Below are 24874 nucleotides of genomic sequence, written 5' to 3' on the forward strand. Positions count from 1 at the left end.
ATACACCAAAATCTGGAAGTATTCATTCAGACAACTAGTTCACTAGAAATGTCACTTTAGGAGGTCTTTGAAAGCTAAAATTTGGCAGCCAAAATTATTAATCTTCCAAAATCATAAATGTTTCATAGTGGGCTGGATTTTACTGTAAATGTGAACAAATTGACAAAAACAGGCTTCAAATACACAAAAATTATAAAATAAAACAAGGAATTTTTGGGACCTGAAGGATTTTTCAGAAGAGCAGCGGACAGTAATCGCTAAACAAACAAAACAAAACAAAACAAAAAACACAGCTGTGGATCATTCAGGTAACAACACAGAATCAAGCAAACTTTTGAACAGGGTCATTTTTTATAGATGAAACTATTATTTTCTATTGTGGACTCAAGTCAAGTCCCGCCTTTTGAGCTACTTCCTACTAACGTTATTAAATGTGACCCTGTACCACAAAATCAGTCATAATGTTTTTTTTTTTGTTTTTTTTTTAAATTCATCTAAAATCTGAATGAATAAGCTTTCCATTGATGTATGGTTAAGATAGGACAACATCTGTCCAAGATACAACTATTTGAAAATCTAGAATGAAATGTAATGAATTCCAAATAAAGTTCTTAGCAATGCATATTACTAATCAAAAAATACGTTTTGATAAATTTACAGTATGAAATTTACAAACTATCTTAATGGACCGTGATCTTTACTTTATATCCTAATGACTTTTGGCATATAAGAAAAATCTAGTAGAACAATATACCTGTGCTACTTAAGACTGGTTATGTGATCCAGGGTCACAAATTACAAGTGATATAGACCACAATCTGAAAGTATTCATAATAGGGGTCTGGGACCTAGGAACATTAGACAACTAGTTCACTAAAGAGACAAAATGTCACTTCAGGAGGCCTGTGAAAGCAAAAATTTGTCATCCAAATATTATTGTTCTTTCAAAATCATAAATTCATAATAGTGGGCTTAATTTTACTGTAAATGTAAACAAAGCAGCGATGAAGAACATCGATGTGATCTGTATTGTGCAACGAGAGTTAAGCCTACATCAAAACAACTTAAAAACAAACATTGCTTGTGTAACTGAAAAGGACAGTCCTAAAAATGAGGCACAAAGTCCCACCCCTTCCTCTGTGCATCCTGCTTGCAAAGTGTTGATTCATGGTTTGAATTTGCAAATCATAGACTCTAGTAATGATTCACCATGTTTGCAAAAATGCAACGAACCCTGTCAAATCCCTCAGAAATCATTTAATATGCTGATTTGGTGCTCAAGAAACATTTCTTATTATTATCAAAAGTTGAGCTGCACAATATTTGTGTGGAAACTGTGATACATTTTTAAAGCATTCTTTAAAATAAAATAAAAGCATTTATTTAAATATATTGTATATAATTACTGTTACTTTTGTCCAAAAAAGTCTTTCTCCAATTCACAAAACTCCCCAAATTATTTTTCAATGATACAATAATGAGCTATAAAAATATATTCCACTAATATTCTCTTAGCTTCCATCTCATAGTGCAGTCAGTTCTTGTACAAGCACATACGTTGTCATTCCCGTAAAGCAGCTGATAACGGTTTGAAGTTGTGTAATTTGTATCTCTCTCTCCATCTCTGTTTCTCTGTGTTCCATACTGCGGGGGCTGGGGACTGAGTGACCATTGTCAATAATGAGTCAAGCTGTTGATCAATCAGAAGGGTTCATATGGGATGTGCGAGCAGTGAGAGTCTGTATTCTGCACAGAGAGGCCAGAGATGAAGCTCACACATTCGCTCCTCTGCCTGTTCGTGGTCGTGTCCTCTGCCTTGGTGAGTGCATGGTCTCATATCACTAATCACTAACAAACAGTCGATACATTTCCTTTTATCTTTATTTGAACCGATTTAATTTCTTAAGTAATTACAAAAAAAAATATTTTATTTTTCAGTCAGACGACACAGTCGTGAACCCTAGAGGTGCTCGTCCTATTGAGCACGGCTACAAGGCACAAGACACCTGTAAGACCAAAGAATGGCCTATGTGTACTGATGACGACTGGGTATGTTTATTTATTCATTTTTTTTAGTAGTTTTTAAGCACTGAAAATATCATAATGCCCACCAACAAATTGGCTAAAGATAGCAAATGCCCATTTAAATTCTTCAGGGAAGCAAATGCCCATCCGGCTGCCGAGTTCAAGGCCTCATGGACAAAGCTGACCACGATATCCTCAAGAAGATAGAGAAGATTCGTCGTCTTCTGGACGAGGGCCGAAAACTCTATCGCTCCGCTGATCAAGTGTCCAAAACCACTTACACTTACTTAAGAGATCGATTGACTTCTAGCGCAGGTAAGAATTATAGATGAGTGATTTTTGGAAATTTTGATCATTCGTGCCAAGGATGAAGTTACTTTGTGGAAGTTCACAGAAGATATTATAAAAAAATGTTTCCTCCTTCCTCACAGGAAATGATAACAGGTATGCCACCTTGGCTGAACAGCTGAGACAGAGGATTACTGATATCAAGATTAAAATTGACCGTCAACTCCGGTTACTGGACGCTCTGAAGTCGCAGGTCAAAGATCAAGTTGTTGTAATTCAGCGGCTTGAGGTGAGCAAAATATTTATTAAAAAAAAATGCTTTTGATTTATTAAAATTCAGTTGTTTATAAGAAACGTATGGAAGGCCTTTTTAGATCAAAAAAATAGAAAGTTGTAAAAGAAAGTTTAAAATACTTATATATTAAAATGATTTAAGTCTTTATGTCTCCATAACTAAAAAGTTATGAAAGCCTGTTTCCAACACTGAATAAAAAAATAAAAAGGTTATTGTGACTTTATATTTATTTCACAATTTTGACTCAGAATTGTGTGATACAAACTTGCAATTGTGAGTTATAAAGTCAGAATTGCAAGATATAAACTTAAAATTCTGACTTTTTTTCTCAGAATTGCATGATATAAACTCTCAACTGTGAAACACAAAGTCAGACTTGCAATTCTGAGAATAAAAGTCACAATTGTTAGATATACTCACAAGTATATCAAGTATAGTTTATATCTCGCAATTCTGACTTTATTTCTCAGAATTATGAGTTTCTGACTTTAAAACTCGCAATCTCACAATTCTGAGAAGAAAAGTCAGAACTGCAAGAGTTAAAAAAAAGTCCAAATTATGAGATAAAATGTCATAATTACTTTTTTTATTTTTATTCAGTGGTGGAAACGGGCTTCCATATAAAGTGAAATTTTGTACTTGCACAAAAATAAGCCAAACTAAAATTTATTATAGCTTAAATATTAAAATATGGTCACTGTTTGTTTTTTTTAAAATATATAAATATTTAGTTATTTCTCTCTACATGTATTTCTTATCTTACTATTCAAGCACATTCTCCCATTATTATCTCTTGGACATTATTATCGCAGGTTGACATCGATATCAAACTACGCACATGCAAGGGCTCTTGTGCCAGCTACACTGAGTTCTCTGTGGACCGGGAGAGCTATGCAGCTCTGGACAAGCAAATGGACCAACTGAACACTTTGAACATGCAGAGCGTGGAGACCGTCAGTTCCCTGGGAATCATGAAGAGCAGGCCATTGAAGGACTTGGTGTTACCCTCCATATTTAAGAGCGGAACGGGCAAAGCCGAGCAGAAGCAGCTCCTCTTCGGAGACGTGGGTCAGATGCAGCTTACTCTGGAGGCGGAAGGTTCCACTGCCGAATCTGCCGCCACTGTTAGCAAGTTCCCCACATCAGGTATGGGCTCAACTTCCTCTTCATCACATACCTCCTCCTCCTCCACCACCACGCAGTGCACCAAGTCAGTGCGCAAGGTAGTAACGCACACCAAAGATGGCCCTGTGGAGAAGATTGAGGTTTCGGCTAGTGGGCCCGGGTGTGAAGATTTAGGAAAACTGGGAATTTCAGATACAGAGTTTATGGCAGCAGCCAAACAAGGGAAAGAACTGACCCGTGATGGAGTCAGAATAACCGTGACTGGTGGGGATGAAAAGTCCCTCACTTCTCTCAGTCATGGCACAGACGGAATAGGTGACTTCGGTGGAGGTTTCTTCACGGGTCTCGGCCCTGATACCAAAAGGTACTCCTCATCCTCATCCTCAACCTCAACCTCATCATCGTCAAAAACAACCATGTCAGACGGAAGCAAAAGTTACTCAAAGACCTCCCTCTCTACCGACCCAGCTTTTGGGGATGACTTTGGGGCGTTCATGACTGGTGATGTGGAAGAGGACCTACCAGACATCCACGCACGAAGTGTGAAAGTGCAAGACGAGCGCAAGGCCGGCTTTGTTGGAGGAGGTACACAAGCGTGAAACTCTTAACTCAAGCAGCATACACAAGTGAACCATTAGCAAATGTAATTCTCTTAATAACACTAGCAAGAGTTTGTTAGAGCTTCTTGGAAACATGTGGTGTAATGGACTAAAGTAATTAACATATCATGTCACATTTAATTGCACTCACATGCTCATCCAGAAACGATGTTGCGGAACTATGTAATAAGTTCCGAAATTAATTATATGGATCTCTGGAACGAATGCAGCTCTGCTCTAATCAGCAAGTGTGTAATCTTCTTTCAGATTGCGCTGAAATCCTGCAGAAGCATGCGAATGGCGGTCAGAGCGGCCTGTTCAAAATAAAGCCGGCTGGGTCGGAGGAGGTAGTAGAGGTTTACTGTGACCAGGGCACTGGGTTGGGTGGCTGGACTCTGGTTCAGCAGAGGGAAGATGGGTCTGGTAACTTCAATCGCACTTGGAAGGAGTATCGAAATGGTTTTGGCAGGCTAGACCAGCAGGGAAAGGGTGAGATCTGGATTGGCAACAAATTCCTACACCTTCTCACTCAGAAAGAAAGTCTTCTGAGAGTGGAGCTGCAGGATTGGGACGGGAACGAGGCTTACGCCGAGTACAGCGTTAAAGTTGGCTCGGAGGCCGAGGGCTTTCTGCTGACTGTGTCAGACTACACGGGTGATGCAGGTGATGCGTTAGTGAAGGGTCAACCTAACCTCGGATCCTTTCTTTCACACGCTGGCATGAAGTTTAGCACCTTTGATAGGGACAGCGATAAATGGGAGGAGAACTGTGCGGAGATGTACGGTGGAGGGTGGTGGTATAATAACTGCCAGTCGGCCAACCTTAATGGGATTTACTATAAGGGAGGCCAGTACGACCCTGGCACCACAGTCCCTTATGAGATTGAGAATGGTGTTGTGTGGCTGCCTTTCAAACCAGCTGATTACTCCCTCAAAGTAGTGAGAATGATGATCAGACCTGTCTAAAAAATAAAAACGGTACAGATTGCCATTGTTTTGCCATTGTTTTTTCAATGATCTGCTTATCATTGCCATGTACACTTTCAAACAACCAGCTTACCTCATGTTTCCAATAAAAATGTGTTCACTTCAAGTTTTGGAGTGTGTGTTTTTATTTCAAAGTATCTGCTTTCAGAAATATTTTCTAAAAATAGACACCCTACAGCTGATTGATAATCACAAATTGTGTTGGGATCATTATGATTTCTTTAAATGTACAATAAATAAAGCTTATTTTAATCTGAAAGGGTAGAACAACTTTTGTCTTATTTACCCCCAAAAGGTTCATAGTTTGACCTTAAGAGTACATATCACTAGGCTGCGGTAAGAAAGATGATGCATTGGATGCATTTGGATTATGAAGATCAGGGTATATTTAGCTTATTTTGTCTTTTGGGGAACATGTAGTTTCTGAAAGACAGTACTAAATGAAAAAAATATGATATTTAGGCAAAATAAGAAAACATTTACATATCTTCATTCTATTCAAAGGCTCTTAATGCATCTTGTTTTTTTCTGAAGCATCAGTGAGCGTTTGGACCTTCTAGTTGCATATGAGTCCCTCTGTTGTCCTCAGTGTGAAAAGATGGATCTCAAAATCACAAAGTCATTGTTGGAAAGGATTCAAAGAGACAAAAATGCTGAATTTGTGGGACCTTGTGGGATTTTTCTGAAGAACATCGGGCAGTTTAACTGTTCAGGACAATCAAGGGACTCATGAACAACTATCACTAAACATAAAAAACACTGCTATGGGTCATTCAGGTAACAAAACAGTATTATGAATCTAGTGTATGTAAACTTTTGAACGGGGTCATTTATATAAATTCAACTATTATTTTGTCTTGTGGACTATATGGAAACATCTTTTCTGTGAAACATCTTATTTAGGTCAGTACTAAATAAAAATAAAAAACGTGCATTTTGTATGATCCCTCTTATTTGCCTTTTATTATCCCTTGTAGATTCTGCAAGATGTATGCAAACTTTTGACCTCAACTGTATATCACAATTGTATGATATAACCCTCTTAATACGAATGCTGTTTTCAACATTAGCCATTACCAATCTACAAAGCATAAACATTATCAAGTTTAATGCCAGTGTGTGGTTTGTTTCAGTGTGTACGGCCTTGAAATCCAGTCTCAAACCACATAATCGTTATGGTTACACCAGATTTGGACACTGTCCAGCACGGCCAGCATACCCCTTGTGCTCTGATGAGGAGAGGGTGAGTTATTTTGGAGAATCATATAACTTGTCTTCAAAAATAGTGTTTTTAAATGAACTAGTAAATTAAGAATAAAAATAACAGTTAATGATAAATATGATTATAAATTATATAAGAAAAGAAGAAAAGTACAGGAAAATAAATAAATGACTAATCTTAATCCACAGTTGTTGAAATCAATTGTTACTGGAATTTTTCAGCATATTTTATTTTTCTTTGTAGGAGGATAAATGTCCATCTGGGTGTCATCTAGAGGGTCTTATTAATCTTGCAGATGAAGACATTCAGAAACGTCTGAGAAATATTTGTGAAAGGATTCAACAAAATCAGGACATCACTTCATCTGTAATGCAAAAGATTGTGCAGTTTTACGGGTCACAAAGAAAAGCTATCATACAGACATATAGTATGTTACACGTTACGGTTCATTATTTATGTGCTTATATATCTAATTCTCAAATCATGGGTTTTATTAACAATGTAAAAATGAAAAAATACCTGAATCACCTTACATTTAGAACCCTCAGAATGTTCTCAAACTGCTTCAACAAATGTGACCCTGGACCACAAAACTCATAAGTAGCACTGGTATATTGGTAGAAATAGCCAATACACTGTATGGGTCAAAATATGAATTTCCTTTTATGGCAAAATTCATTGAGATATTGAGTAAAGATCATGTTCCATGAAGATATTTTGTAAATTGTCTACCATAAATATATCAAAACTTAATTTTTGATTAGTAATATGCATTGCTAAGAACTTCATTTGGACAACTTTAAAGGTGATTTTCTCAATATTTAGATTTTTTTGCACCCTTAGATTCCAGATTTTCAAATTGTATCTTGGCCAAATATTGTTCTATCCTAACAAACCACACATCAATGGAAAGCATGTTTATGCAGCTTTCAGATGATGTATAAATCTCAGTTTTCAAAAAATTTACCCTTATGACTAGTTTTGTAGTCCATGGTCAGATATTTATTTCAACCTCAATTTACCATCATAAATTACTCAGAAGACCCTGAACAAATCACTCTGATATTCTAGTGTTTAATAGGAAACAAGGCTTTATGTAGAGGAACTACATGAGATGGCCTTATGGTATTTTCTCTGTGCAGTGCATGAGATCAGATATGCTGAGTTTGCTGAAGACCTTCACAGAAACTTAACATTGCTGCACAAGAGGTCTGCAGAACTTGCAAAAGACCTACAGAAGCACCATCACTTGATCTGGAACCAGATAAATGAAATCCGGCGAACTGAGGTAATCGATGTGCCAAAATACTTTATATTATTGGTTCTTAACCTTCTTCAGAGTCAGTATTCAAATTCAATATCTCTGAGGGGTAAAAACTATATTTTGCTGGCTCATTAAAAGTTTTTTAAAGCCCCTGGGTCGAGAACAAACTGTTTATTTTATTGACTGGAAAGTTAGTAAATTAAGGCTCACATAATCAATATATTTAATCAGATGTTCTGCAAAAACGTCTGAGTCAGGGATTTCACTATTTGCTTGAAGTTGAAATGTAACTTTTGTCCTGATTCAGACTTGTTTTTTGTTTAATTTTTGGACTGAAGGTGGACATTGACATCAAAATCCGAGCGTGCAAAGGATCATGCAAGCAAACCTTTGACCATGCGGTAGATAAGGAAGCCTACAAAGCTATGGAGAACAAAATGGAGCAGTTCAGCATTATCTCCAAGAGGCGAAAATCATTCTCCAAAAACAAAAAACTAAAATTTCAGTCAGTTGATCGTCCCAGTGTGTCAACCACTTACCGAAAAATTCCCATTGTTCGCACTGAGCTGCTAACAAAGTTTGAAGACATTGAGCTGCACCAGGTGGTTTTAGATGACCTCCTAGAAGATATTTAATCAGATTTATGTCTAGATTAGTAAAATGAGGGATTGTTTTTATCTGACATTGCCTGTGGTTTAGTAATATATGTGACCCTGGACCACAAAACCAGTCATAAATATCACGGCTATATTTGTAGCAAAAGCCAAAAATACATTGGTATGGGTCAAAATTATCGATTTTTCAATTATGTCAAAAATCATTAGGATATTAAGTAAAGATCATGTTCCATGAAGATATTTTGTAAAGTTCCTACCGTAAATATATCCAAAAATTTGATTAATTATATGCATTGCTAACTTCATTTGGACAACTTTAAAGGTGATTTTCTTACATCCCCAGATTCCAGGTTTTCAAATAGCTGTATCTCGTCCAAATACTGTATTTTCCTATCTTTTTGTTCAGCTTTCAGATGAAAAATCTCAATTTCAAAAAACTGACCCTTATTACTGGTTTTGTGGTTCAGAGTCACATATGAGTACTGTTCACAAATACTGCATTTATTTCTTGTGACTTGGTCTGTTATCTATTTACTACATATTTATTTAAAGACCACTGTGTCATTTACAGTATTTTAGCAATATCATGTTTACAGTTTCAGTTTCTTTTTTTTTTTTTTGCAGTATACATCTAACTTGTGTGCAGTATTTCATGTATAGCAGTATAAAATTGCCTTTATTGCCATATCTATTGTAGCCTTAGTTCCAACGCAGAAGCAGATGTGAATGAGAGACTGTACAAAATGCCATTTCACACACAAGCACAGAAATCAGCCTGTCAAACACATTAAATACCTTGATAAGTATTAAATACCTCAATAAAATCTCAAAACCATGTAACATTTTTGTAAATGTAGTGATGTAGTGAGCATCAAATAAATATGAATCTGAATTTTTGAATGTATATGAATATTTTTGTTTGTGTTTAGATGTATCTGTAGCTACTTTCATGTCTCAGGGGATGGTTTCGGCAATTTCACTATATTTTTTCTTATAGTTATACATATGAAGGTCACATTAAAACTGCATTGTTTCCACCCCAACAAACTATTGTGCCCCTAAAGTTTTATTTTCTTTTTTTTTGTTAGTATACTTGTTTACCAAGAAAAAATAAACATAAAGTAAACATAACCTGTGAGCAGAATATTTTCATTGGATGTCATTTCCAACCAAGATGTAATTTTGTGAAATTAAATATAAAATTGTTATTTAAGTGTCATTTTATGTATCTTAAACACATACAAAAGCCTTATCGACTTAAGGTTGTTCATTCATTCATTTATAGAGACTCTGGACCACCAGTTATAAGGGTTTAATTTTTTAAAATTGAGATTTATATATCATCTGAAAGCTGAATAAATACACTTTCCATTGATGTATGGATTGATTTGTTGGGATAGGACACTATTTGGCTGAGATACAACTATTTGAAAGTCTGGAATCTGAGGGTACAAAGAAATAAAAATACTGAAATAAACTGCCTTTAAAGTTGTCCATATTAAGTTCTTAGCAATGCATATCACTAATCAAAAATTAAGTTTTGATATATTTACGGAAGGAAATTAAAAAAATATCTTCATGGAGCTGATCTTTACTTAATATCCTAATGATTTTTGTCATAAAAGAAAAATCAGTCATTTTGACCCACAATGTATTTTTGGCCATTGCTACAAATATACCTGTGTAGAGAAAATCTAATGACAAAAATGACAGAATTTTTTTAGATGCATGTATATAAACTCATAATAGCGTGAAAAGTCTTTTGAGAAAGTTTATTTATTAGAAATTGACAGAGTGCAAATATGCAAAAATTTAAAATAAGAAAACATTATATAAATACAGAAGACATGTTTCATTTTTGTAGGTCAGCTTTAATAAGAAATAGGTGGATTGTGTTTCCATCTTGTTTTCCACGGTTTTACATTTCATGCCCAACATTTTAATACATCTTTAATAACACCTCTCTAACCTTTGCAGTTAATTCACACTCTTTTATGCATGTACGAACAGTGTCTCTTGAAATGTTTAGCTTCAGGTTTTATTATCCTCCTATTCTCAAAAAAAGCCTTAATGAAATGAGTGCCACTGAATGGGGATGTACGCAAGAATAGACACATCTACTGCATCTCATTTCAATTTGCTTGACGTTTTACTATTGTTTGAAGTAAGGTCTGATCTTCATGCTGATGGATTTGAGTGAATACCACGAGCCCTTCCAGTTCATCCACACAATGCCATCATCTGTCCCATGCTTGGCCATATTTTTTGTATAAGATCCTCCCCAATAGTATCGCCCATTAGGATTACAAGAGTGGCATCGGTTGTACCACCATCCTCCTCCATCTTCTTTTGAACACTGCTTAGAAGGATCGCCAGGTATCCTGTTAAGACAATTGGAGAGAGAGAGACCTTCAGATACTAAATAGCTTTTCCATGCACTTTTTAATCTGGCCACTATTAGGACAAACTCTTACGCACCATTTGTCATTATCTCTGTCGTAGGTGCTGAACATCATGCCGTTGTGGATGGTCATGGTACGGTTCTCTCCAAACAGTTCTGTTGCGCCATCCATGAATGTGTTTCCAGCCGTTCCCGAGTAACGACCAATTGCTAGAATGTAGTTAGTGGCTTCGCCCTGCATAGTGAACTGCTCATACTGAGCGTAGACCTTTGAACCGGACCAGTCTTCCATTTCAACCATAAGCTCAGTGGGACCCATCTTTGTAAGCTGACTAATACGGTCGTTACCCAACCAGTACTCACCTAAAAGTCAACAACAAGTTCATTAGAGAATGAGATGATATGAAGAGTCAGTGAATGTGACTTAGAGATTTAGACCCTGCTGAAAAGAACTGAATTATGCTGGTGGACTTTAACTCGTTCACCAGTAAAACTGGTTGAGCATGGAAGTTTTGTTGATTAAATTAGAAATTCACTTCCAGAACAAAACTTTACAGAAAATGTACTCACACCCTTGTCATCCAAGATGTTCATGTCTTTCTTTCTTCAGTCTTAAAGAAATTATGTTTTTTGAGGAAAACATTTTAGGATTTTTCTCCATATAGTGGACTTCTATGGTGCCCTTAGGATTTTTCTCCATATAGTGGACTTCTATGGTGCCCTGAGTTTGAACTTATCTAGCAAAACGTTTAGCTATTTTTTTTTTTTTTTTAACTTTTTTAACCTCAAACACTCGTCTTGTCTTGCTCTGCCTGAACTCTGTTTTTTCTGGTTCAAGACAGTTAGAGTATGTCGAAAAACTCCCATCTTATTTTCTCCCTCAGCGTCAAAAATCATTTAAAAATCATCCAACATCACTGCAGAAGTACAGATCCAGTGTTTGCAAAGTGAACATGCAAAGAAGATCCAACACCCTTAACAAAAAAGCTAAAATAGCGATGTAGGATGATTTTGAAGTTGAGGGAGAAAATGAGGCAGGAGTTTTTCGACATACCCTAACTGTCTTGAACAGGAAAAAACAGAGTTCAGACAGAGCAAGACAAGACAAACTTTTGGGGTTAAAAAGTATATAAATGAATAATAAATATTAAATAACCGATTGTTTCGCTAGATAAGACCCTTCTTCCTCGGCTGGGATCGTTTACAACCACATTTGTAATCGTTTGAAGCCGCATTTAATCTGCATTTTGGAAGTTCAAACTCGGGGCACCATAGAAGTCCACTATATGAAGAAAAATCCTAAATTGTTTTCCTCAAAAAACATAATTTCTTTACGACTGAAGAAAGAAAGACATGAACATTTTGGTTGACAAGTGGGTGAGTACACTATCTGTAAATTTTTTGTTCTGGAAGTGAACTTCTCCTTTAAGCTAGTTAAGAAGCCTGGTTGCGGAAATTGGTACATCAGCATCCAAAACACAACATACATTGGTCTTTTCTGCAGGTTTTAACCACAAACTATGCAATGCTAGTCTAAATTTGAAGTTCTTGGCTAGATATTCATCAGTAAAACAACATGCAGAACCACAACACATTGTTTGTTAGCCATCGCTCACCAGGAGTCTGGCAGTGGCCTTTGCCCACATCAAATGCGACGTTTCCAAAGCCTCTCCGGTAGTCGTCCCAACGCCTGCCGAAATCGACACTGCCGTCCATACGGTTCTGGATGAGCACCCAACCTTTGGAATAGTGGAGAAGTTTATAATTATTGTTACAACATTGGTAAAATGTGTCAACATATTTTTTTTTTGCTCCAAAATGTACCTAAACAAACATTTACTCCTGTTCCTGATTGAAATGAACACTACTGTCAGTAAAACACTGATAACTTTTATACCCTTTCACAAAAAAAATTATTACGGGGCAGATTTATTTTCACACAGTTCCTTGCATAATACTATGTTGTGACTTTAAAACTTTTTTATTGTAATGCATGATTTGTAAACTAGTTTGCATTTCAAAACCAGCTCCATATGTATGGCTTTTCTTGACAAAGTAAACATGCTCAGTAGCTCACCCGGCACTTCACTTATGATATGTGTGAGTCAAAAAAAAACAACAACTCAACATGGTTTTTATCTTACATTTTACATTGCTTTTGATCACATTTTCAGTTATGTTTAGGGTAGGGTTTAGTGTACTGTAGGTGCTCTGTTCTTTTGCACTGGATATTTCACATGCAACCACCTAATGTAATAAATCGATGCTAGATTCACATTCATTTGTTTTTGAAAAACAGAATGCACTTTTTGTGCCACTCACTGGATATTTCCATTTGAAAGTGTTGCGAAATGTAATATCACATTGCAGACAAATTTTTCCAATTAGCCAAAATTGGATGTGGCCTCAACAGGCCACAGATCCTAAGATCCTGAGTTACGTCAGGATTAGGGGTTTGTTTAGAGGATAAAAGTGGACATACCTCCTTTTTTACTTGTCTGATCGCAGAAGACCTTGTAAGGTGAGCCGAGTGGATCAGGCCGTATGAGGTACATCTGAGAATCCTCTCCTCCTTTGCGAATGATTTCTTCACACTCCTTGCCGGACACCACAGGAATCGGGCAGGTGACTTTACAAGGCACTTGGCACTTGGCCCTCTGACTAGTGATGGCCTTCTCCAAACGCTGAATCTTCTCACGGATTTTGTCGAGCACACCCTGAAGGATTTTGATGTTCTGTGGGAAGGTGATGTCCACAGCGTCCTTAATATAAGCATGCTGGTTCTCTAGGCTGTCTGTGTACTGATTAACCAACAAACCATTGCCTATGAGGAAACACAAACAGTGACTTGAGGGGATGTTTAATAATTTAGAATGTCAAATTAATGAAAATGGGTTGACAAAGGCTACAATTATCTAAGTTTCTAAGCTCTATTAATGAAGTATAGTTACCTTCGCTGACTCTTTGTCTTTGTGCTACTTCTGCTGTCATATCCAAGACGTAGCCATAGACAGAGTTGGTGGACTGGGTCAGCTCATCCACAGATCTTTTGAGCTGATCTACAGTTGGCCTCACGTTACGTTCTTGCTTCAAGAGGGTTTTCTTCAGCTCACAACCTGTAGGACACAACACACCCTGAAAAGAGAAAAAAAATATTTTTTTGGAATTGTTTTGTGCATGTGATTTTAACTGGAATTAGGGTCGTAACCAGAATAAACACCAATGTTCACATTAATGGTTGACAAAATGGGTTTTCAATGGGAGATTTTTAATGATGTACATTTGGTCTCCCTTTGTGACCCACAAAACCAGGGTCACTGTATAGGTCAAAATTATCATTTTTTTTTATGGCAAAAGTCATTTGAATATTAAGTAAAGATCTTCCATGAAGATATTTTGTAAATTTCCTACCGTAAATATTTCAAAGCTTCATTTTTGATTTTTGAAGAACTTCATTTAAACAAATTTAAAGGCAATTTTCTCAGTATTTTGTTTTTTTGCACCCTTAGATTCCAAATATTCAAATAGTTGCATCTCAACCAAATATTGTCCTATCCCAACAAACCATACATCAATGGAAGCTTATTTATTAAGCTTTTGGATGATTTATAAATCTCAATTTAAAAAAATTACCCATATGACTGATTTTGTGGTCTTCCGAATATTGAGCATTTAGCTGTCATTGATTTGAATGTAGCAATATGGTGGCTAATGCTTCACAGTCTTCTATCAAAATAGTCTCTGGTTTTCATTTTAGTTCTATACTGTTATTAAGATCTTCTCTTGTCCAGTCTTACAATCTAAACACATATTGCACAAGTAGAATCAAAACACATTGGCACTCTGACCATTTTCTCAGACATGTGGGTACATCCACCCGAATCTGGCTGCTCTTCCTTCTCCTGCTCAGCTCTTCCCACCGGTGCAGCAGTTGGTCTTCCACGGTAACGGCTTCCCCCACCGATGGGGGGTGGAGCAGCTGGGCCTGCGGAGTATGTCTCTCGACCTCTGCTGACGGGACGATGACCCCGGGGATCTAGGGCTTCTTTAGCCTAAAATCAATACACAATCCATCTAAAAATGACACCGTATTTTTTAAACAAAATAATTGTTTAAATTTAATTTCTATGACAACATAATTTCGTAATGCATCAATTTGAAGTTGTGTTCATTTATTATTTCATATTTATACAGTATATGATTTGAATTGTTTACTACTTTTCTAGAAATGTATTTGAAAAGACTTACTTTTTGATCATCCTAAAGTGGGACAGAAAGCAAACAATAATCACTATATTATAAAAATGAAACATTATAATTCTTTACAATAATAAAATAAATAGTATTTACCGTTCCATCCTCATCATCGTAGTCCTGAGCAAGAGCTCCAACAATTAACAGGCAAAGTAAAAAGCGAAGCTTCATTTTTGTGGAGCTCACACTTTAGTTCCAGTGGAAGTGTGAGGTTTTCAGCTGTAGATGATTCAGTGCTGCTCTCCCAAAATTTATACCAGACGCTCCCCTGCACTGGAACAGGAGGGACTGCAGTGCTGCTGGTTAATCTTTAATTCTCGAGATGTCACTTTTGGTAATCATTGCAGGGACGGCATCATTTTTGGGAAATGAAGAAATGACATGAACAAAGCAATAATAAATCATCATGAAGCAATCGATGTATATGTCTAATATGAAAATGCATATTTCAATATAACAAACAAACTATAGCAATAAACTGTCTGTACATTATGGCTGTTAATACTAAATGTAAAAAAAAAACATTTACAGTGAAAGATTTTAAAATAGAGACCCTCATTTCTGACAGCATTTGAACTGAATTTCCACTACATACATTTGCTGCTAACAGAAGACTGGATAAATGTATGAATAAAGAAAAGAATTCTAGTTTTCTGGTGCAATTTTTGTTCAAGAAAAATTATGACTAATACACAATTATAAAAAACAGGAAAGGATCTCCAATTGATTAATGCTTAGTTGATGTATGTTCTGTTAAATAAGCATTACTCAGCAAGTAAACTATTTGCTGTTAGCTGTTTGTTTGGCCAGTTTGGTTTATTGTGACATATCTTCAACCACCCACATCTCTGACTTTGACTCAGAGTTAACAAACACGACAACTGCAAATAGACACTTTGTACTCTATGTGTAGTGAAACATTTATATAAAAAAATCACTCTAATGCTCTCACTCTCACCTTTCATTGTAAAAGTATTGATAGCTTTTGTATTTACCCTTTAAAGCCTACTGTATCCTAAGCTTATTAAATACACAAAATTCGAAGGCCTCTAAATTATCAACTTGATCAAAAAAACTGTTGTACAAAATCTACATGCCTTCTGCCATCTGACTGTGATAGTTATAGAATAGAATAGCTATAGAAGAACTTTCGTAATATATCAAAGAACATTTACGGATTTCATCAAATCTTTTGGCCATATAAACATCAGCAAGTGCACCAAATTGCATATTTGTACTCAGGTTAGGCCTCTGAATATGCACATGCAAACTTGTTTTAACATATTTGGAACCCACTCCATAAATCTGATTTCTCTGACTGTAGTGCACTGAACGTAAACAATGCCACTGAACCAAACTCAAATTTAGCTGATTATTGTTGCTGAAAATTTTCAATTATTATCATGTTTTGAGATGTACTAATTAGTCAGACAGGTAAAAACATTTGGAGTACTATGGACTGCTAAAAGTTATAACAAATCAAGGAAAAGAGTGCAAAAAACTGTCTGAGGAAGGTGTTTGTGGTTGGCCAAACTGAACTAGGATTTCCAGGGCAAGAATCTTGACAACATTCATGTTTGTTCTTATCATTTCCAGTCAGGTAGGTGAAATATTAGGCTAATATATTAATTAATACTGCTTGTATATCTTTACCACCTATTAACTTTAGTTTGTCAAAATATTGCGCCATATCCTGCTTACTAAATCTTTCTCTATATGATTTAACAGCTTCCACACATTATTTCAATGGTTTAGACAGCATACATTATCAAAACAACTATTCAGTAGTAAAATAACTGTGTAATCAATGCTGTTGTTTACCTCTGAGTATCTCCAATATTGCCGTGCATCCAGGTAACTGACCAAACCATGACCTAAGTGCAGACCCTTTATGCTATGCTTTAAAAGGTTAAGCTATTAAGTAAGGATGAGAATCAATGATTAAATCTTGCAAATTAGAAATTACAAAAAAACTTGTTGTGGATAAAAATGTTAAAAAATTTTGGATTTCAAATTGTTACTTAATTATGAAAAAAAAAACTAATGTATGTCAGAAGTGATTTAACATTACGGTAAATAGAAACAGAAATCTACTTTAAAGGAACTGATATTTTATCAGTTGCATAAATGTGTAGAGTCGTGGCAGAGCCAATCCCATAGACCTGTGCGCGAGTCTTGCTTCTGCGCAGATCTGTGCCAGGAGACCGTCTTGAACACATTACAGGAAGTCCGTCGATTCTTTTGAACGATTCATTTCCAAGAGTCGGGTAAAAACGATTCGATGATTCTCGCCGTAGGATATAAATGTATATAACCACACATTGCTTTTATTACCTTTTTCCAATCTTATGTCCCAGTTAATGTTGTTTCAGGCATATTTCAGCTAATATAAACGTCTTTTAGAGCCTAAATATTATATAACACCCAACAACATTAATTTGTGCATAGCTGAAAACGTTTTTGCTCGTAAGAGCAAAATGGCATCATTTAGTATAAGCTTACTCATCAGTTCTCATCAGTTTATGTCTGAAATTTAGGAGACGGTTCAAACAAACGAGTCGGAAAAAAATAGAAACTCGAAAACTTTCGATTTGGAAGCGAATCTTTTTTTTTTTTTTTAAGATTCACTGAAAAGATTCGACTCACAAGAATGATTCGCGAATCGGACAACGATGGAACTCGACCAGGAGGATGTCTGCCGGTAAAAACGGAGCCATTAATAGATGACTGGAATCTAGACCGATATTAATAATGGCTGGTCTGCAACCCCAGGTATTCGATTCAGTATTTTATCTATGGATACTTCCGAGACAACTAAAACATTTGATGTTTGGCCCTAATTTTGTGGTGTGTGTTAAAGCTGTCGTTCTACACTACCAGCTAACGTTACGCGGCTAGCTAACGTTAGTAACTTACGCTGCCATTATAATGAACGAAGTCTGTTTACATTGCTGTATAATCGACACGCTGGCCTACAATGTAGATAGATGCGTTATTATAACGGGGGAACGATTGGTTTAGTTTAGTTTGTCGGCCGGTTGTTTGTAGTGCAAACTGGCTACGAGCAAAACGCCTTTTTAACGTGGCAGGAACATCTATTCCCTGTATTGCTGTAGTCCTACATAGATTGCTATAGTCATAACATATGACTATGATCTGGGTGATACTGTAATTAGAAATGCATAGCCTATCACACATATCACTGCCTGTTTATTAAATGTGAATCGCTGGGCAGTCAGAATGAGTGGACAATCTTACAACCTACAAGTGTACAAGCCTGGTTTATGAATAAATGCATGCATGTTGACCCTTTTTATATATATTTTTTCTGTGATTATAAAGACTTTGAGGTTTAAAAGATACATGTATTATGATCAGTAGCTTGTATTAAAAGCTATCTGACAGCTAGAGCCACAAAAGCTCTGTTCTAGTCAGCTGACACATCATAGAGAGGTGTGGACAAGCATGACCATGTTTATCTCACACTCATATGACATAGAGAAGGAGATGCCAGCATCAGAGTACGTGCTCTAGATGGGTTAAATGTGCATTAATGTATAATTAACCTCATAGCTTAAAGTAGGTATGTTTTTAATGGTTTATAAGTTATTGTTAAAAATCAGTTCCACAATGGAGAAAATTAATACAATTTTTACTTGTGGGACACAGCTACACTCAATTATGCATCCTGCTGCAAAATTGGATTCTGACTGGTCAATGGTGGTCAATAATGACTGTTGTTCAGCGCAATAAATTGAGACCAGAGGTCTTGTAATAACCTGAAAGGTGATATCTTATATAGCAGGGATCCTCAAATCTGGCCCACGAGATCCATTTTCCTGAAGAGTTTAGCTCTAACCCTAAACACACCTGAGCATGCTAATCAAGGTCTTCAGGATCATTAGAGAATCACAAGTAGGTGAGTTTGATCAGGGTTGGAGCTAAACTCTGCAGCGCATTCGCCCTCCGGGGTAAGATTTGAGGAACCCTGTTATATAGGCATACAAACTACAAGCCTAATAATTGTAGAATAATTAAACATGCTGATAAAGCATGTCAAATTGTAGTCTTGCAAATACGTAGATTAAATATTGCATGTTGATTTGTTAATTTTCTTTCTTTCTTCACAGGATGACCTTTTGAAAATGTCCCACGGAGAATCTTGGAAGTAAGTACTTGTGATCAGTCTTTTTTATTTCATTGTTACATAGAATTTATTTTTTATTTGAGATGTTCCGAAAGGTTAAAGTTGATGTAGAAGGGTGTACAGCTGTTCTGTCACAACCTGTTTTTTTAGTACCTTATGATTGTCACCTTCTGTGTAAAAATAGTTTCTAGAGCTTGTCTGTGTCATTATTATAAATGAACACCGTCAGTGTCATGGAGGTGGCCTCAGTAGGTCTGTCCTCATCAAATGAGCAAAAGCTTTTTCACAACCTCCTGGCCTATTTTTCTGTATCAGTAGCTTTTCCTTTTGTGCACTTAGAAGGGGTAATCTCTGTTTAACTTTGATTTCATGGCATTCGATTTAATTCTCTGACCTTTTCTGACTTGTCTATACTTACATGTGTGTTTCTCCAGGATGCAGCACGAAAAGTTGCATGTGAAGCACAGAGGTCATGAGGCCATGCATGCTGAGATGGTTCTGATTCTCATTGCCACGCTAGTGGTTGCTCAGATTGTCCTGGTTCAGTGGAAACAAAGACATTGCAGATCCTACAATGTGAGTGCCATATTATATATTAAAGGATTAGTTCACTTCCAGAATAAAAATTTCCTGATAATTTACTCACCCCATGTCATCCAAGATTCATGTCTTCAGTGGGTACCAACAGGTTGGAGGTCCAGATTTCAGCTTCAAAAGACTCTACACGATACCAGCTGAGGAATAAGAGTCTTATGTAGCAAAATGATCGTCCATTTTTAAAAAAAAATAAATGGTATACATTTTAACCACAATTGCTCATCTTGCACTAGCTCAAATTCGCACATTACATAATCACGTTGAAAAGGTCACACGTGATGCAGGCGCAAGTAATGACCCAGTGTTTACAAAGCAAACGTGCAACGAAAGTCAAATGGAAAAAGTAAACCACGATGTTGGACGATTTTGAAGTTGGAGGAAAAAATTAGATGGAGTTTTTCGCCCTACCCTACCTTTTTGAACCGAAGTACACAGATGAAGAACTAAAAAGTATATAAATTGTGTGTTTTTTGTTTTGTTTTTTTTAAATGATCGACCGTTTCACTAGATAAGACTCTTATTCCTCGGCTGGGATTGTTTAGAGCCTTTTGAATCTGCATTGAAACAGCAATTTGGACCTTCAACCCATTGATCCCCATCAAAGTCCAGTATATGGAAAAAAAATGTTGGAATGTTTTCCTCAAAAACCTATTTTTGACTGAAGAAAGAAAGGCATGAAAATCTTGGATGATAAAGGGTGCATAAATTATCAGGAAATTTTTTATTTTGGAAGTGAACTAATCCTTTAAGGACTCTTAACTTTACTATGCCTTAATATAAAGAAGTTAATGAATATTGTTAATGTTGTTTCTCTTGTAGATGGTCACACTGTTGCAGATGTGGGTGGTTCCTCTGTACTTCACCATTAAGCTTTACTGGTGGCGTTTCCTGTCCACATGGGGCATGTTCTCAGTTATCACCAGCTATGTCATATTTAGAGCCACACGCAAACCTCTATCCTGCAGAACGCCACGGTAATGCTTGAAATGCATTGTTTTTTGAGAGAAAATGCAATTCTGTCAGCATTTGCTTACCTGTATGTTCCAAACATTTCTATAGCTTTTTGTCTTGTGTTGAATACAAAAAGGTTTAGAAGCTTTAAAGGGAACCCTGTGTATTATGACTTGTATGGCTTACTATAATGTAAATGATGTCTCTTACTGAAATATGTAGTAAAATCCCATGAAAGTATTAGGTTATTTAAAAAATCCACTTTTTTTATACATATTTTGGACTGTGGGGGACGCTATTATTTCAATGACGTGAAATGGTTGCACAGTGAGCTACTGGCGCTACCTATTGTTACTTTTACCACAACTCAACTCGGAAAATAAAATACTGATACGATGACCACAGCTACTGAAAGAGCTTACAGGTGGCAATGAATATAAGCACAGGTTCAAAACCAAATGCCATAAAATAGATTTTTCCCCACAAGGAGTCTAAACACCTTGGATATCGAGTGAAATCCACTCTGGGAAACTCCTTCAGTGGTTGCGGCTTCTTGACAAGGGTTGGCATGTTTACATCCTGCCAGGATGGCATCTAGCGTATCTTGTCTCTGCCGTTTATAGGCTCTTTCAGTAGCTGTGGTCTACTAAAAGCCTCAAAGGCATCAGAGCTAAAGTGGAGAGAACAAAGACGTGGGTCTTTAGGAAGTTGTATTCACCTACAGGTATCTTCCCATTCTTTTCTCCTCTTCTTATCGCTAGGAAAGCAGTGAAGACTTACATCTCTTCTCGTGTTGCCGTTTGAATGAACATTACAACCAAATGTCGCACAATGTGGCATCGCATCAGTATTTTGTTTTCCGAGTAAAAATAGCAACAGGTAGCGCCAGTAGAAAGAAACCATTTTATCTAATTTTTGTCCAAAATATGTATGAAATGATGTCGATTTTTTTTTAATAACATAAATCTTTCATTGGTTTTCTACTACACATTTCAGAAAAATACATCATTTATGTTATATTAAGGCATACTAGTCTTAATATTTGGAGTTCCCTTTAAATGTAAATGAAGCATATAAAAAACAGTACCTGTGTAGTTTTAATGTTAGTTTTATGACATTATAAGATATGTAATGCCACTTGCTGACTGTGTTGCTTTAGCAGTGTTATATAGAACACATACTAAAATAAAGCCTATTTCACTTCTGCAGGATGGTGTATAAGTGGTTCCTCCTCATTTACAAGCTGAGCTACGCTGTGGGTGTGATCGGGTATCTCGCCATCATGTTTACAATGTTTGGATTCAATGTTTTTTTCAGGTGCGTAAACTTGATTCACATCAGAAACATACTGACATATTTGCTTAGGTGTGAACGGTGCCTTCATTCTGATTAGAAAAATCGTACACACAGAATTTGGCTGTGTTTGAGTTAGTGAGTCAGTAGTTTCCATGGTAATGTGACACAATGGAAAACTAATTGGATGGAATTACTCCCTTGGTGACATTGTGTGAATAGAAATTGATTCATACTTCTGGGGTGACATGTTTCAGAGGATGTGCTCTGATTGTCTAATTGCCTAATTATTGTACAGTATATCTTTTTTTCTCTCTAGGATTAAAGCAGAGGACTCAATGGATGTGGGTGTAATTATGCTTTTCTACGGTCTGTACTATGGGGTAATGGGACGTGACTTTGCTGAAATCTGCTCAGACTACATGGCATCCACAATAGGGGTAAATACATGCACATTAGTTTATATATAAGACAACATCCATACACACTTATCGTAATGTAATTCTTAAGCCTTATTTGTATTTATACAAATAAATCAATTTATTATTTGTATTATTTGCAATATTTAAAGAAATAGTTCACCCAAAAATTAAAATATACTCACACTCAGGGCATCCAAGATGTAGATGAGTTTGTTTGTTCATGGGGACAGATTTGAAGAAATTTAGCATCCTTTGAATTCTCATTCTGACGGCACCCATTCACTGTTGGTGAGCAAGTGATTTAATGCGAAATTTCTCTAATAAAGAAAAAAATTCATTTACAGTCCTCAGGGTGAGTAAATTGTCAAGAAGTTTTCATTTTTGGGTGAACTGTTTCTTTTTAGTTAAAAAAAACTAAATTCTCTCTTTTGGGCTTTTTTGTTGTTTCTTTTCTGTCTGTTTTTTTTTTTTTTCAGTACTATAACATGGGTGGTATGCCGTCCCGAAACCTTAATAATGACGTATGTGCTGTGTGTGGTCAGAGGATTTTTGTGGATGTAGATGAGGAAGGCATTATTGAGGACACCTACCAGCTCTCCTGTAACCACATGTATCCTTGATTTCCTCTAAACTTAACCTGTTATGTTTTTCTTAACAGGAAACAAATGTTATTGTTATATATGTGACCCTGGACCACAAAACCATTGAGATTTACATCATCTGAAAGAATAAATAAGCTGTGAATAATGCAATATTTGGCTGAGATAAAATAATTCGAAAATCTGCAAACTGACAGTGCAAAACAAAAAATCAAAATACTAAGAAATCGCCTTTAAAATTGTCCAAATGAAGTTCTTAGCAATGCATGTTACTAGTTTTGATATATTTAAAGTAGGAAATTTACAAAATATCTTGATAGAACATGATCTTAATCTAATATATAATAATGATTTTTGGTATAAAAGAAAAATGTATAATTTTGACCAATACTACGTATTTTTGGCTATTGCTACAAATATACCCTGTTGCGACTTATGGCTGGTTTTGTGGTCCAGGGTCACATATGTAAAAAGTGTATGTTTAAATGCTTTCTGTTTATTGTTTGAGAAAGTATAAAGTAGAAGTTTCTGTAAGCAATTGTTAGTTTGTAAAATTAGTCCAATTATTCAGTTTTTCCTTAACCACCCATAATCAACAGATTTCATGAATTCTGTATTCGTGGCTGGTGCATCGTGGGAAAAAAACAGACGTGTCCGTACTGCAACGAGAAGGTGGACCTCAAAAGGATGATGAACAACCCGTATCCTTGAATTTTTTATTTAATTGGTCATAATTTAGATGCATGACTGAAAATCTGTCATTAGTTACTCCCCCTCATGTCGTTCCAAACCTGTAAGACCTTCGTTCATCTTCGGAACACAAATTAAGATATTTTTGATGAAATTCGAGAGCTTTCTGACTCTGAATGAAATGTTCTCAGGCCTAGAAAGGTAGTAAGAGCATTGTTAAAATAGTCAGTGGTTCAACCATAATGTTATGAAGCTACAAGAATACTTTTTATGCATAAAGAAAGCAAAAATAACGACTTTATTCAACAATTTCTCCTTGTCATTCACAAGAGTACCACAACACATTGCTAAGTCGTTATTTTTGTTTTCTTTGTACACAAAAGGCATGACAAGGGGGAGTAATTAATGACAGAATGTTCATTTTTGTGTGAACTAACCCTTTAGCATATTTTCAGGTTGCCATTTGTAATATTTCCACCTTAAATCTGAACATCAGCTGGGAGAGAACGCATGTTTTATATGGACAGCTCCTGGATTGGTTGAGGTACCTGGTCGCCTGGCAGCCCATCATAATCGGAATCGTGCACGGAATAAATTTTTCACTTGGACTTGAATAAACACCTACAGTATTTGACTCCGTTTAAAACTGTGCATGTGTTGACCTTTTGAATATTTATTTGTAAATCTGACAAATTGTACTCTTTATAATATAAATCAAACAGCCATTTTTGTTTTAATTTATTATATACAGACTCATTCAGACACACAAAACTCAACTTTCAGAAGTGACCTACGATGATACATCAAAGACATCAAAGCCCCTCTAAAGCTGCTGTCTATCACTCCTAATCCAAACTGTGCCTCATTTTGTCTGTCTGTCTAACAATTGTAGCATTGTAATGGTGTATTTTATGTTAGGTGTAGATATTGAGCGGTTATGTTTTCATTAGGGTAAAATGATGAAAGGTAAAGAAGAGTGATTGCCAAACAGTATTTTTTTTTTTTGTTTGTTTAGTTTTATGTTGAGCAGGCCAACATGTCAAACCCCAGGAAGTGACCTACTCTGTGGAAAATAAAACCATTTTTATGCGGCTACCAA

The 24874-nt window shown here is 36.1% G+C and overlaps 4 protein-coding genes across 4 annotated transcripts; 3 read left to right on the top strand and 1 right to left on the bottom strand.

The window, feature by feature from the left end:
- Positions 1 to 1682: 1682 nt before the first annotated feature.
- fga (fibrinogen alpha chain) lies at positions 1683 to 5424 on the top strand. Its single transcript, XM_073842085.1, has 6 exons — positions 1683 to 1819; positions 1939 to 2049; positions 2157 to 2340; positions 2457 to 2602; positions 3421 to 4318; positions 4600 to 5424. Exons 1-6 carry the CDS (start codon positions 1766 to 1768, stop codon positions 5295 to 5297), a joined length of 2091 nt encoding a protein of 696 aa, XP_073698186.1. The 5' UTR covers positions 1683 to 1765; the 3' UTR covers positions 5298 to 5424.
- Positions 5425 to 5533: 109 nt separating this feature from the next.
- Positions 5534 to 9474, top strand: LOC141336449 (fibrinogen alpha chain). Its single transcript, XM_073842087.1, has 4 exons — positions 5534 to 6561; positions 6784 to 6967; positions 7683 to 7828; positions 8143 to 9474. Exons 1-4 carry the CDS (start codon positions 6259 to 6261, stop codon positions 8437 to 8439), a joined length of 930 nt encoding a protein of 309 aa, XP_073698188.1. The 5' UTR covers positions 5534 to 6258; the 3' UTR covers positions 8440 to 9474.
- Positions 9475 to 10271: 797 nt separating this feature from the next.
- On the bottom strand, positions 10272 to 15316 carry fgb (fibrinogen beta chain). The gene is made up of 8 exons (XM_073843116.1): positions 15173 to 15316; positions 15071 to 15082; positions 14671 to 14874; positions 13774 to 13957; positions 13305 to 13646; positions 12439 to 12561; positions 10900 to 11185; positions 10272 to 10802 (listed from the first exon to the last, which is right to left on the bottom strand). The coding sequence occupies exons 1-8, from the start codon at positions 15245 to 15247 to the stop codon at positions 10574 to 10576; spliced, it is 1455 nt and encodes a 484-aa protein (XP_073699217.1). The 5' UTR covers positions 15248 to 15316; the 3' UTR covers positions 10272 to 10573.
- Positions 15317 to 17732: 2416 nt separating this feature from the next.
- On the top strand, positions 17733 to 24874 carry rnf175 (ring finger protein 175). Its single transcript, XM_073841816.1, has 9 exons — positions 17733 to 17848; positions 19207 to 19244; positions 19658 to 19799; positions 20640 to 20794; positions 21981 to 22088; positions 22384 to 22504; positions 22963 to 23096; positions 23685 to 23786; positions 24272 to 24874. The coding sequence occupies exons 1-9, from the start codon at positions 17828 to 17830 to the stop codon at positions 24390 to 24392; spliced, it is 942 nt and encodes a 313-aa protein (XP_073697917.1). The 5' UTR covers positions 17733 to 17827; the 3' UTR covers positions 24393 to 24874.

Source organism: Garra rufa, chromosome 6 (genome assembly GCF_049309525.1).
Source record: "Garra rufa chromosome 6, GarRuf1.0, whole genome shotgun sequence".
NCBI classification, from domain to species: Eukaryota; Metazoa; Chordata; class Actinopteri; order Cypriniformes; family Cyprinidae; genus Garra; species Garra rufa.

Bases quoted from the DNA above. Each gene is read 5' to 3' on its own strand.
- fga (XM_073842085.1), top strand. From the start codon at position 1,766: ATGAAGCTCACACATTCGCTCCTCTGCCTGTTCGTGGTCGTGTCCTCT. The intron at 1,820-1,938 runs GTGAGTGCATGG...TTTATTTTTCAG, and splicing joins TGGTCGTGTCCTCTGCCTTG to TCAGACGACACAGTCGTGAA. The intron at 2,341-2,456 runs GTAAGAATTATA...CCTTCCTCACAG, and splicing joins TCGATTGACTTCTAGCGCAG to GAAATGATAACAGGTATGCC.
- LOC141336449 (XM_073842087.1), top strand. From the start codon at position 6,259: ATGATCCCTCTTATTTGCCTTTTATTATCCCTTGTAGATTCTGCAAGA. The intron at 6,968-7,682 runs GTATGTTACACG...TTCTCTGTGCAG, and splicing joins AGCTATCATACAGACATATA to TGCATGAGATCAGATATGCT. The intron at 7,829-8,142 runs GTAATCGATGTG...TTTGGACTGAAG, and splicing joins ATGAAATCCGGCGAACTGAG to GTGGACATTGACATCAAAAT.
- fgb (XM_073843116.1), bottom strand. From the start codon at position 15,247: ATGAAGCTTCGCTTTTTACTTTGCCTGTTAATTGTTGGAGCTCTTGCT. The intron at 13,958-14,670 runs GTCAGAGTGCCA...TTCTCTTTTCAG, and splicing joins CCCACATGTCTGAGAAAATG to GGTGTGTTGTGTCCTACAGG. The intron at 11,186-12,438 runs GTGAGCGATGGC...GTTGACTTTTAG, and splicing joins AGGCCACTGCCAGACTCCTG to GTGAGTACTGGTTGGGTAAC.
- rnf175 (XM_073841816.1), top strand. From the start codon at position 17,828: ATGGCTGGTCTGCAACCCCAG. The intron at 19,245-19,657 runs GTAAGTACTTGT...GTGTTTCTCCAG, and splicing joins TCCCACGGAGAATCTTGGAA to GATGCAGCACGAAAAGTTGC. The intron at 23,787-24,271 runs GTATCCTTGAAT...TCTGAACATCAG, and splicing joins AAAAGGATGATGAACAACCC to CTGGGAGAGAACGCATGTTT.